At 41.7% G+C, this 12,867-nt stretch overlaps 2 protein-coding genes and 1 long non-coding RNA gene across 3 annotated transcripts; all 3 read right to left on the minus strand.

The window, feature by feature from the left end:
- Nucleotides 1–242: 242 nt before the first annotated feature.
- On the minus strand, nucleotides 243–2,787 carry LOC114872729 (pro-resilin). The gene is made up of 2 exons (XM_029180281.2): nucleotides 2,453–2,787; nucleotides 243–1,946 (listed from the first exon to the last, which is right to left on the minus strand). Exons 1-2 carry the CDS (start codon nucleotides 2,468–2,470, stop codon nucleotides 1,395–1,397), a joined length of 570 nt encoding a protein of 189 aa, XP_029036114.1. The 5' UTR covers nucleotides 2,471–2,787; the 3' UTR covers nucleotides 243–1,394.
- A 1,179-nt stretch (nucleotides 2,788–3,966) lies between these two features.
- On the minus strand, nucleotides 3,967–8,860 carry LOC114872768. Its single transcript, XR_003788816.2, has 4 exons — nucleotides 8,566–8,860; nucleotides 5,129–5,333; nucleotides 4,543–5,028; nucleotides 3,967–4,362 (listed from the first exon to the last, which is right to left on the minus strand). It is a non-coding gene; the product is annotated as an uncharacterized LOC114872768 (long non-coding RNA).
- Nucleotides 8,861–11,216: 2,356 nt separating this feature from the next.
- On the minus strand, nucleotides 11,217–12,306 carry LOC114872732 (lysozyme-like). The gene has a single exon (XM_029180286.2). The coding sequence runs from the start codon at nucleotides 12,001–12,003 to the stop codon at nucleotides 11,560–11,562; it is 444 nt and encodes a 147-aa protein (XP_029036119.2). The 5' UTR covers nucleotides 12,004–12,306; the 3' UTR covers nucleotides 11,217–11,559.
- Nucleotides 12,307–12,867: the final 561 nt, after the last annotated feature.

Genomic DNA, 12,867 nt, shown 5'->3' on the forward strand with positions numbered 1-12,867 from the left:
AAAGAAAAAAAGAAAGAATACGAGAGTATTAGACAGCACCTGAGGGTTGGGACCTCGGGTCAATCACGGATACGTCGTGACGCTTGTAATTCGGATAGGTGAAAGATCGATGAAGGGAAGAGAAATTATGGATGAGGAAGAGAATGCTTTGCATCTCGACTGTTGTGGCACGAGAAAGATGATTCTTGGCGTTTCAACGGTGGCGACGTTTTTTTTTTATTTTTACTACAAAAAAGCCTTTATACAAGTATAAAAAAAGAAGTATGCGTGGTTAAGGAGTAGCGTTTAAAACATATAAAAAAATAGAGTGTATTCGTGTTGTGTACGTATGTGGTACGCGTCAGCGCCCGCTCCGTTCCTCGTCAATGGTACCCGGTCCATTTTGATAATTCTTGTTTCGATGCTCCTTTGGATGTTCCATTAGCCAGATTGGTTTTCTTCGATTTTCATGCACGCTTCAGTTCCTCCTCGTACGATCGAACGACGCAGCGGACGCTGTGGAAAGCGTGTGTTAATTGTATTTACAAGGCGCGTTCTAGCGCCGATCACGGCTTCGGCTTCGGCTCCGGAAACCACGGCTTTCGTTCACGGAGTCTTGCGAATAGAATAGTTAGGTCGAATCTCTATGAGATCCATCTTTTACCGTAGTTATTTTCTCGGCTCGGTTTAATTATTATCACTTGATACGTATAGATCCATCGCGGATCCGACCACGGCGACGACGCAATGATTTTGGTACGATAGAATCTGACACCAGGTCGACGCTCAGATCGTTAAGCTGACCGATTCGATTTCGACGTTCTTCGATTCCACTCCAGAGCCCTGACCCGTTGAAGCGACGACCTTTATTCTCCAACGAGACAGTGGTTTAGAGCTGGTTACCTTTCGTACACTCTCGCGATTCCTTCGAGGATCGTGGCTCGTTGAAACGACGACGATTTGATTTCAACGAAACAGGAGCCTTGGAATCCTTGCCCGATGTTCCTGCGTGTACGTACATCCTTGATCTCTTCCATCCTTAAGAATCTTGACCCGTCCTGATGACCTTCGTCAGTGAGGGACCTTTGTCGATTACGAACAGTGGGGGGTTTGGGGGGGGACATTCAGCTTCGGATACGAATCCTTCTCAACGATCTGCCTTTTGTACGACGACCTTCCGAGCGAGTTGGAGGTAAAATACATGTCACTTGGAAGAACTAGGTTTCGATACGAGTTCTCTGATCTCCCGCCATTCGTCCCGGTTTTCCCTGGACCAAGTGTAATCACGAGTTCGTTAAAGATTTTAGCTCGAAAGATCATCGTTTCTCTGGTCGACTGGTGTCTTCACTCGCTCTCTCTCTTTCTCTCCCTCTCTCGCTCTCCCATCATCCAATCCGTTGAAGTTCGATGACCGTTTAGAACGGCGCACCGTAGCTACTGCTGGGTCTGCTCGGTGCCCCGTAGGATGAACTTGGTGCCCCGTAGGACGAGCTTGGATAACCACCAGGCCCATGGCTCACTTGGTTGAATTGTGCTACTTGGATGGCTTGTCTGATTCCTTCGAGATCGACGCCCACCACGCGGGTCTGGTAGCCCGGTACACCATAGCTGGAGCTTGGTACACCGTACTGGCTCGATGGGGCACCGTAGCTGGAGCTAGGGGCGTAACCACCGCCTCCGAATCCACCGGACTGTTGGGCTTGCAGTTCCTCCTTCAACAGGATCTGACGGATCTGTTCGAGGAGAGCTCCATCGACGGAGGCACCCTCGCTGGTTTGGTAGCCAGTGGATACGGCGGTGTATCCACCACCTCCTCCTCCTCCTCCACCTCCTAACGAGTATCCGCCACCTCCGCCACCTCCGCCATGGGAATAACCGCCTCCTCCGCCGCTTGGCCTGCTATAGCTGTATCCGGAGGAAATTGGTGGTTCGGCCAAGGCGAACCCAGCCAGGCCGACTATCATACACTGAAATTGAAAAAAGAGATATCCAATTAGATCTGTTACCGCCGTTCTCGTCGACTCGAGCGAGATTATTAATGTTCGAAAGTGAAACAGAGAATTCCTGATAGAAAGTCTTGCCCGAAGGGTACGATTCGGATAAGCTGACCCGAAAAAAATAGAGGAATTGAAACAGTCACGATCATCGAAGCGTGGTTGAAGTTAAAGAAAAGCCACGGTCAGCAGGGAAAGTGGCCGGGCGAGTTAACTGGGAAAACTCGGATAGTAAAATAATGGAAACGACGTGTGATGCGAAACGTAATCCCAATTGAGTTTCCGGCTAGAAAATTGATAGAGACACGTGTTTAACGAAATCGAGGACACCGGTCACTTGGAACATCCCGTAGATCTCACTTCGAAAATGTCTACACTTGTTTTCACGATCTCCCTATTTCATACACGCGCACACATTCTCTCAGTTTCTTTCTCTCAGGTTAATCAAGGTAATCTTTAAGAGAATACAGCGTGCTTACCACGAGCAGATGATTCATGTCGGCTTCTGCGATGCCGCTCAGAGTTCTGTGACTCTCCAAGGTAGACCAGGGTCCTTTATACCCCACGAGAAGCAGGGGGATACTTGAGGCCCCCACGAAGAAGCGACGGGGGCCTCTCGAGTGAGAGTAATTCAGCTGTGAGACGATTCTCCTTCTCCCTCCTCTTTCTCCTCCGCTCTTCTGTCCTTTCAATTGTATACACGTCTCTCTCACCCCGTTGTAAGTTACATCAATTTCATCCTCGTCTTCGACGATCCTCGACCTTCTGCCCTGATGATTACCCGAATTTGGCCGATCAACAGTTGTGAAACGTCCCTTTCTCGAGCAGGTAGCCTAACGGATACCAAGTTGCGTCCTAGACCTAGACTTTTCTACGCTTCGTTCCTCATCCTGCCTACAGGTATTCCACGATTTCACTTTTTCGTCGATTTCGATCGTTTGGATTCGATCTTGGCCCGGTTTTCCTAGTAATAACATGGCGCAATAAAGTATTAAGGAAGAAATATAAAGTTTGTTTTTTATTTGGAAGATTTGGAAACGATTAGAAGTTTCGTCGATCGAATAGAAAATATGCAAATCAATTGCGACAAGTTTGTTCACCAAGAAGCATCGCCGCGTCATCAAAGAGGTTCTGTCGTAAGAGTCATTACGCTTGGTTACTTGAAACTTGATATCGATCGTACGCTGTTTATCAAGTACTCTTCCAAATCTTGTTAAAATTTCTATCATTAATATTCCGCTCGCGACCCCCTCGCGAGGCACGTAGAAACGTCTACCTAACATTACAAACAGACCACGAGGAAGATCCTTATTTTTTATTTCAAGCATTTAACCTACTTAGTTCTGTACTTTACTGTAAGACGAATTAAGAGGAATGCAAAAAAGATCCTTTTTTGCGGGAATAAAATTTCTCCTGTTCACGAATTCATTTTAATAAGACCATTCGTGCGTATAACACAGGGACCGAATAATCAATTCCCGCATATTCTTGTTCAACTCGTTCGGTTTTTAGAACGCCGAAAGTAGTGGTATTTCATTTTCACTTTACGCATCCAGGATTCTATCTTTGACGTGTCACGATTGATCCATGAACGATCTAATCTATCTAACTTATCAAACACCTGTTCATTAACAGACGATCATCAAAGTTGCATCGCTTCTCTGTACCCGTTTTACGCAACACGTCGTTAAGCAACTGGCGTTATAAATAAAAGTTAATTAACCCGCGTGAAAAATGTCGTTGAGCCACCCGGTAGAGTTGATCCCTGCTCTTCGGAGGGTAGAGAGTATCAGGAAGAAAAGTACGCGGTCGAACGTTGTATCATCCTCGCGGGAGAGCTTCCTTGCATTTTCAAGCGTAATCACTAGCGATGGGCTTAAGTGGTTCACAAGTAGTTTTGAACATTAATTAACTAAACCCTCTTTAATTAAAAAAAAAAAGAATAACCGATAGAATTAATAAACTTCATATGGTAACTTAGCTATATTTAATAAATAAAATAAAAATTATCATAATTCGATTCCATCACTAGTAATCATTTCTGCAAACATCATTATCGTGTTCATCCTACACAAGAAGAATAAAAGTATGAGACGATATCGGACGCTGTCCATCCTGATCCATCGACGATGATGACGAAACGAGACGGAAAACGCTTTCTTCGACATAGAATTTAATTATCCGTCTCGTGAACTTTCGACCCACTTCCCGACACGCTCCGATCCACCGTTCCTGTCATCCTGCGGCTTCTTTCCTTTCTTCTGTTCGCCCCGTTTCCGGTCGGATTCCCGCGTTCTCCGCTCGCGTGTCCGCGACGGGCAGTCGTCGCTGCGAAGCATTTTCTCGCGTCTACACGGAGAACTAGTACCGTGGTGTCGCCTGTCTGCTGCTGGAAAAGAAGGAAATAGGAATTTATCATAATTTTAATCAGGAGTCGCTCGTCTGTGTAAAAGTTACAGTGTTATTAAACGACAGTGTTAGAATGATTCAGGGTTGTCTTTCGATCACAATGATAGCTGATTGTTATTAGGATGATCACTTACAGTGGAAGTGAAATTTTTCGACTCACTTTCGTTCAAATATTCTGAGATGTCCCCGTGAGTTATTTCCTTTGACGAAACAGACATGTTCGTTTGGGATATTGAAATATCGATGCTCAGGCGACAGACGTTAAATCTTTGGAAGGATTAATGATAATGACAGACCCCTGTAATGTATGGCGCATCGTGCCACCGTTTGTCGTCCAACAATTTATCTCTCTACTCGTATTGAAACGAATCGAACGAGAGAAAGCAAATGCGAAGGTGGAGCGAGGTTGCATCTCGTCTTAAGATTACCCTTTGAATCGAGGTAAAATATTTTGCATGGCATTCGTGCGAAAAATATTGTAAATTAAATACGTGTCTTGAAAACTCTGGATTAAAAGTTGTTAGAATTATTATTGAGTTTCCAAGTTTTCTCCAATCCTTTTGCATTAAATTGGTGGCGCCAGTCACCGATAACCTCAGCGACAGTCATTACGTTGAACATAGATTAGCAGCGTCCAACGAGGCTCCTGTAAAAATTTCGATTTCCTTAATCGAGATTGCTCGATCTCGATGACTCGTGTAATATTCCCGAGCCCTGAAGGCACGTCTCGATGTGTAGGTACTTACTTGTATCCGAGTTTCTCGGATAGTAATGTTGCAGGGTCGTAAATGAAGAAGGGGAATCCATGGGCCTGGGGCTTGACTTTCGCTCGGCTGCTGGAGCTTCTCTCGAATAGTCTTCTTCCTCTTCGATGTTGTTTAGTTCGTGCCGTTTTTTCTTCAATCTCGACCAGTCGCTTCGATTCAACCGATCTCGGGAAACCTTGGTTATCTAAAAAAGGACGCTTATCTTTTATTCATTTTGTACCCTTTAAGTGTACGTGCACCATTCCTCTCTCTCTATAATTATTTATTTAAATGAAAAAATGAATTTTTCATAATTTTGATTTTATGCTACGATAAATCGCCAGCTTTGCCTCCTAACTTTCATTTCATTTATAAGACAATAGTGTCGTTCGAGTAATTAAGTTTTGATTAGAAATTTACCGAAGCAATTAAGAAAGATTCGTGAAGTTAAACGAGGCTCGATTACGTGCAAAACTTTCACGATTCTTTTCTTCTTCGAGATGCCTGCATTCAAAATTCTGATTGCTCGTCGAAAAAAAAGAAAGTACCCACTGTTTGACTAGCTATTTAAGACTCAAAAATGTAAAAAAGGTAAATTTTTCGGTTACATAATCGCAGACGTTTTTTAATGCCCACGCTACGTACAGGAATGTTGCCGGCATACATTTTCATGAGATCGAACTCTCGTAATCATTTTACCCGATATCTCTTCGATGCAGCGCGTACGCATCACCAAGTAATCCAGCAAAAAAAAAGTATCTAACCCCGTAACGAAACCGTATGTGGTGCCACGAGGTGAAAGGCTGAGCTTTCAAGTGAAAGGCGAAGGGAAAAATATTTTCGTAGGAGGAATCTGAAGAAATTTTGATCAACATCGCGACGGAAGTAACATCTCCGATTCTATTGAAGGGAGTTCGGCGATCATTACCGAATCGTTAGTAATCATTAGGCAGCTCGTGTCTGCGGATTGTTCAAGTCGTTTAACTATGCATACAATAGTGTGTAAAGTGAGTAGACCAAAGGACATTAGCACGCTAATGGGAATGTTTGAGCGACGTAAATGTTTGTCATACACCTCTGTTGAATAATATTCCTCTATGAGGAACTGCAGTAGGCGCTTCTGTGGACGTTTCGTAAATTTACAACGATACCCTATCAAATTCATGAATACATTTCAACTGAACGTCTGCCGAGAGATTTATACGAGTCTTCAGGAATCTTTCCGTAATACAATTTGCATGACAGAATACACGGGAAACACGCGCTGTTATAAACGATCGACCAGTTTGATTTTTCTTTCTCCGAATTTATGTGTAACGTATTCCTGCTGAATTTTAAGATCGCGAGAAGTGAAAGAAAGAAAGATGGTAGAACGGAGTGTGTACTCGTTAGCGATGTGCAGGTTACTGAAGCAGGTAGTACGATTACGCAAAATTGCTTACGGGAAACGGAGCAAGCCTGCGTTTAGCTGTTGCACAAGAGAGGATGTTTCCCTTCCCGTCGACAGCTAAACACCATAGCAGTTGCAATATAAATCATGTGATCTGACGTTTAATCCTCTGAAGACTATTCGATGATAGTCGTTGAAATTTAATTCTTCGTATAACAGAGGAAGATTGAGATTCTTCGTTGAATTTTTAGAATTTTACTGATCAAAGTGAATCTATCTTTCTCTTAAATTGAATCTCACACTTTCATCCATCGCCTCGATGAAAATCGATGATGAAATTGCCGGATAACGAATCTGATTCCTTATTAATCAGAGACGGTGGGACACGGTACAAAAGTGATTTCATCGCAGAGAAATTGGTACATACAGGGTAGTATTGTTGCGAGAGCAGATCCCGGTTGAAAACTCGCGGTAACGTTAATGAGAGTTTCTTACTGACGTATCTCGACTGTTACATCGTATGATGTTTATCGAAATAATAAGGACGAAACGTTTCTTGTCCCTGTTGCAGAAGTACCTCGCGGAAGGCCAATGTACGGCATACATTTTAACAATTCGAACCTACATTATTTTAGCCGATGTACCGTTGTAGGTCTGGGTCGCAACTGACCCGGATTTTTAAAAAAAGTACTCTAATACCAGGTGATAGCGTTGTATTTACCCTGGAAGTCTGAAAATTATAGCCAGACGTCCTAGAAGAGCGTCACGAGCATCTTCCCATGTACGTAATTATCACTGTGGTATGTGAAAACTGGAGAAACGCTTCCGGTTGCTTTTATACCGGACGAAGACGGGTCGGAATAAAACACACAGACTATTTATTTTTATTTTCTGAACACCCTTCACAACTGCATTTAGTTAGTAATACTGGTACAACATCGTCAAAGTTTCTTTCACTTTTTTTTGTTTCTTCTTTTATTCGATCATCAGACGAGTTACAATAATTAACCGAGCTACGATTTCGCTTTCTTCACGGTAGACTTTCCTCGTTTTGTTGGTAAATGAAATCAGATGCTTTTGCGTTACGTAAGTACACGCGCAATTGACGTCATTGTAGTTAAAGAAATTAAGAAGAAATTTAGAGAATGTCGACGTACAGACGTTGGATCTCTCATTGCGCAAACGGGTAGTCTTCGGTGCTCGGTGATTGAACGGTCACTCGACAACGTAACAGTGATCGGCTATTCGTTTCTATCATAAAATTGAATTTATTGTTAGTTTCTCTATTTAGCAGTGGCATTTTTCATTACTTCTTGATTACTTTCTATCTACTATTGTGAAAACTGGTAGTCCTCTCTGATCAATAAAATGTAGGATTATTAGAAGTCATTAGATCCACAGGCTATTTATTTCTATCATAAAATTGAACTTAGTGTTCGATTTTCAATCTTTCTTACTATTCCTAGCAGGTACATAAAATTGGAGATATCATATTTAGGAAGGAATGCGACTAATTAATTCGAGAGTTTTATCTTGCATCGTAAAACCCTTGACATTTTAACGAAGATATCGCGAAAACCATGATGATTTTGACACTGTTTCGCGAATTTAAGCAATTCATTATAGTTCTCGCGGTAAGCCAAGGTGTTAAGCACAGTACGATACCGTCTATTTTGCGAGAGTTTTGTCGTCTCGTTCCTTTCGCTTCTTTCTAATCAGCTTGGCACCGTTTTAATCTCTCCGCTTTCCTTTCCGCCACCAAACGCTTATTTTGCGCGGCGTGTAACGTCCGTTAAATCGTTTCCTCTGCCATCCTCTGTGCCCACCGCTGTAATTTTCATCGAGATCGCTTCTTTTTTTTTTTTACGTAAAAGTCATTACATAAGCGTACGATCATTACCAAACTTCTCGGTAAGCAATTTCTAATTAATGAGTTGCGAGCAAGAACGAATAAACTGGAGACTGTACGATTGTTTTCGAGCCTTAACGAAGAGGAAATGCGACGTCTAAGATCTCGAATAATTACGAAAAAAAAAAAATGATTCACCTGAACCGATGCAATTTCATGGATCTGCTTCGTTCTCCATCGGATCGCTTTCTTCGAAGAAGCAACCAGCAGCGACCTTTGAAGTTAAACTACGGTCGAGTTTCACCGGCACGCTCATCCAGGCACCGTTACTCGGGCTCGTTTATTCCGAGATCGATCCGCGCGCTTCCTTCTTCCTGTAAGGAACACCAGACATCCTGAGAATCGACCCTGAGGTTCCGTGCGAACCTGTGTCTGATTCAGGTAAACATCGATCGATCGATCAAGATTTACAGAGATCATTGGGTAGAAGGAAGAAGACTATTACACAAAGGGTTTATAAATAAATAAATGTTTCGATTAGAATCAATCGTTTGTGAACGAAGGTGTTCCATTCAGCATTAGCGTCCAACAAAAGGCCTGTTAATATTCATTAAACGCGTACTGTTGTTCAGCAGTAATTCAGTGAGAAATGTGACATGCACAGGCTGGGTTTACGTATTACATCTGACGTGTAAACGCGTTATGTGTATGATTTATAGTTTGATTTATAGTTTCCACGGTTACGCGACTGGAGGATATCCAAAGATCCACTGAAATCGTAATAAATCATTGGAAAGGGATTCGAAAAGGGCAGGAACTTTACATTCAGGTTCTCAAATGATCGCATCCATATTGGTCCATTTACAATGATCGACAACTACCAGAAGCTAGTATTATATAAGATCATGAAACTGCCACATGTGTTTTCATTCAGTAATAACGCATTAATTAAAGTAATGATCAAAAATTCCTGTAATTCATGAAGAGGCTTGAAATCGAACATTAATTTCCTTGCAAACGTCGTTGAAGATTCTAAGGAACTCAAAGATACACGAAAGACATGCTAGCAGAAGATCGGTAATTAGCCGTGATTACACGGCTAGATGGTCTGCAATCGATCACACTCGATCACGGTGCAACGTAGGTCGATCTCTGATAGGAAGAAACACCGCCCATAAGAGAAGAGCTAAGCAACGATGACCCGGGTCGCTCTCACGCGTTTGTCTCAGTTGTTCACTTCCGCTAGTGAAAGGTGCATGCACACTCACTGTTCTATGGTAAAATGCGCTTACGTGCACCTACGTGCACTCATCAGACTAGCCAGGTACACCACCTCTGTCAGTAATTGGCGATGCTTGCCGAGAAAGGCGGTCGTACATCGACGCATCACTCTGATTGAAATCCTAACGGGTGTTTTATAAGAAACGATCCGATTTCCCTGCGATCGATAGAGAATTCGATGAAAATTCAAGCGCCAATTTCAATTTTTTAAAAGCCACACACGCTATCGTTAGTGTTTGAGATTTTATTGCTGGAAGTCGATGGATTCGTTTGCGCAATCGTTTACACCATCGATTATGGCTTTTCCTTCGATCGCGATCGATCTCGAAGAGAAACGCGGAAAGACGAGCGTATCGATCGTTCAAGAAAGTTTTTCGTGATTTCTTATCGCGTGAGAAACATACAAACTGGACCCGCGTTTTGATAACCGCGTGTATTTGATATTTCGACAAACCCACATTATGTAACAACAATTTTTGTGGCCCGTGGCCTCGACTATTTTAATTTCGTGTAAAAACTAATCGCTTTGGGTAAACCTCCTTGACTCCTGTAGATTATTTTTCAACATTTTTTGTTACTGCCTACGTGACTCGATTTTGTAAATAATTGTGTTGCGATTCTTTGTATATCAATCAATCCTACAGATAATAAACGAAATTAATATACAAACATTAGCCTTTGTTTTAACCTTGTATCCTTCGTACTTTTTAAGTAATCAATTTTTTTGTCATTGATTTATCAAGGGTTAAAGAGGTTAACATTCGATGCTAGATTAAACATTTTCTTGATTAATCTTCGACGATGTTTGCATCATCGCATCGGTCAGGTGTCGATCGTTTGACTCTGTCTGGAATAAAAATGATTTTTGAAACGTTCGATATCGCGAATCCTTTCTCCTGGCAGAAAATGAAATCGGGAAGAAATTCGCGTAGTCCTGTCACGGTTAGTTTTGTAATTCTAACAGTAGGAATTTCTAAACCATTTTTGTGTTCAGTGTTTACCGATCCGGTGTGCCAAGTGGAGCGACGCGTTTAAGATCACCGCGATTTCTTGCATCATTATTGGCCTAATTCCAACCGATTTATATTCATATTAAAGAAATATCCTCCCGGTTCTTGCGCAAACACTGTCCATCGGTGGAATACAATGAATACCAAAGGATATTTGCGGTTCATTCAACGATCGAACGAATTAAATTACAATAACAGTAAAATTCTCTTAACAAACACAGTACGTAACAAATAGTTTCTATTATTTTCTATCGTTTCGTTTCTCAATTGTATTCGATTCTGCATTGAATATTATATAACAACAACCGATAAAATTTGCCACACGAGTTTCTGAAAACTGGATGTACAACGTTATCTGATCACATTGTGTTCTAAGAATCCTCTGATAAAAATATTCCAGCTCGTAATAATTATCCGTACCACTTGGTACGATTAAATTACAGAATGTTTACGTAGTGGATGTTATCAGACATCTATTCATAATTAAAACAGTTATCATTCTAACAAAGAAATAATTGACATTTAATTATTTCAAGCGGATAAAGTAACAGACCTGGGTTCACGGATTAGAACGGACGTATATTTCATCTGTATATACATAAAAAAATAGATGTATAAAAGCTTATCAAATAGTTATCACTGAACTATCTATTAGATTATATACACACACATGGTATACGCGACCTTTAACTCGCTCATTATAATCCAACTAGAGTCATTATGACATTTCATTGTATCAGTTAATGAACAACTTCATTGATCAATAATAACGTGCAGCCATAAAAAATATACAAAATATACATGTAATCATAACAAAACCATCACCAAAAAGTTCAGTAACCGCCCAGCAATGATGTAACGATCATCCTTATCCTTCTGAAATTCTTCCACGAATGATTGTTTACAGCTTCAGACATTTTCCGATGTTCGGTAACGGTTTGTTCTTACACTTCTTCATCCAACCATCCCAAGCCTTGAATCCGTCCGTCTGCTGGATCTTCAGGGCGCAAGTAATGTCATCCTGGATGTCATCGTTCGCGAAATCCTCGCAGCGTTTGTTACAGATACCTCCGGTGTGTCCTCTGGAGCACCATTTCAGGCTGCTGATTTGGAAAACTCCGAAATTGTAGCTGGATGCTGTCTTCGGGCCGGTGATTAGACTCGTATCTAATTTGCTCTCGCTTTGCATCAGACAGACCCAATTACTGATCAGGCTCCTAGGAATCTTTGCCCGTTCCAGCTCCTGCACAGCTTCGCACTCTGTCAGAATCTTCGCTTCTAGTTGATTAATAGCCAACACTGTCAACAATGACAGCATCAAGCAGGATTTCGTCTTTCCCTTCATTTGTGCCTCGACAGGCGTGGGCCGCCGTTAGAACCGATACGATCAAACGATCTTTCGACACTATTGCACCGCAACTGCGTCGAGGATTCACGTTTGAATATGGCGACGATGTGCTTCAACGGTTCTGCCGTATGTCGCACTGCTAGCGAACGATATGCGACAACCTTGAGCTTGGAGCGATAAATTGTAATTTCCTAAACGCCGTCTGACCGGATAAGTCGCCTGACGATTCGCCTTCTTTGTTCCGTTTCTCAGTTTTCCGTCGGGCGCGTTTCTTTTTCCCACGGATTCTGCTTATTGTTAGTTCGCGACGCAGCTTTATATACGAGCTCGTTCCACGGTATCTTCGGAAAAGACACTGATTTTTGATTCGATTAACCGAACCTGATAGGAAGGCGCCGAAGTTGCCTTGGAATTAAATCGTTTCCAGGAGGAAACATTTTAACATTTTAAATGTAGACTTTTTTTTCTGGCATATCAAATTATTGACTAATTTTAATGGAAATGGGTATTGTATAAATTTCTCGACCAATTTTAACGTAAAAATTTAATTCGACGACGAAATACTTCCTTCATATTCACATCCTTTTCACATAAAATGCAAAATGTCCCGCGAAAATTTGTATACAAAATTAATGCATCGTGATTTCTACGTCGCCTGCTAAAGGTTAACGTGTTATTGAGCTTATCCTTTTTTTTGCTGCTGCTTAAGTAATCTTTATCTACCGAGTGTACAATTAAATTGAATTCAATTAACGTCACTGATATCTTCACTTAGATACGCGTGTTTTAATTTTGATTCGATTGATAATAACGTGGTAACGCGACGTTGGAGAATTTATAATTGCTCTTCTTCAGTGTAAA

This window comes from Osmia bicornis, chromosome 14 (genome assembly GCF_907164935.1).
Source record: "Osmia bicornis bicornis chromosome 14, iOsmBic2.1, whole genome shotgun sequence".
NCBI lineage: Eukaryota > Metazoa > Arthropoda > Insecta > Hymenoptera > Megachilidae > Osmia > Osmia bicornis.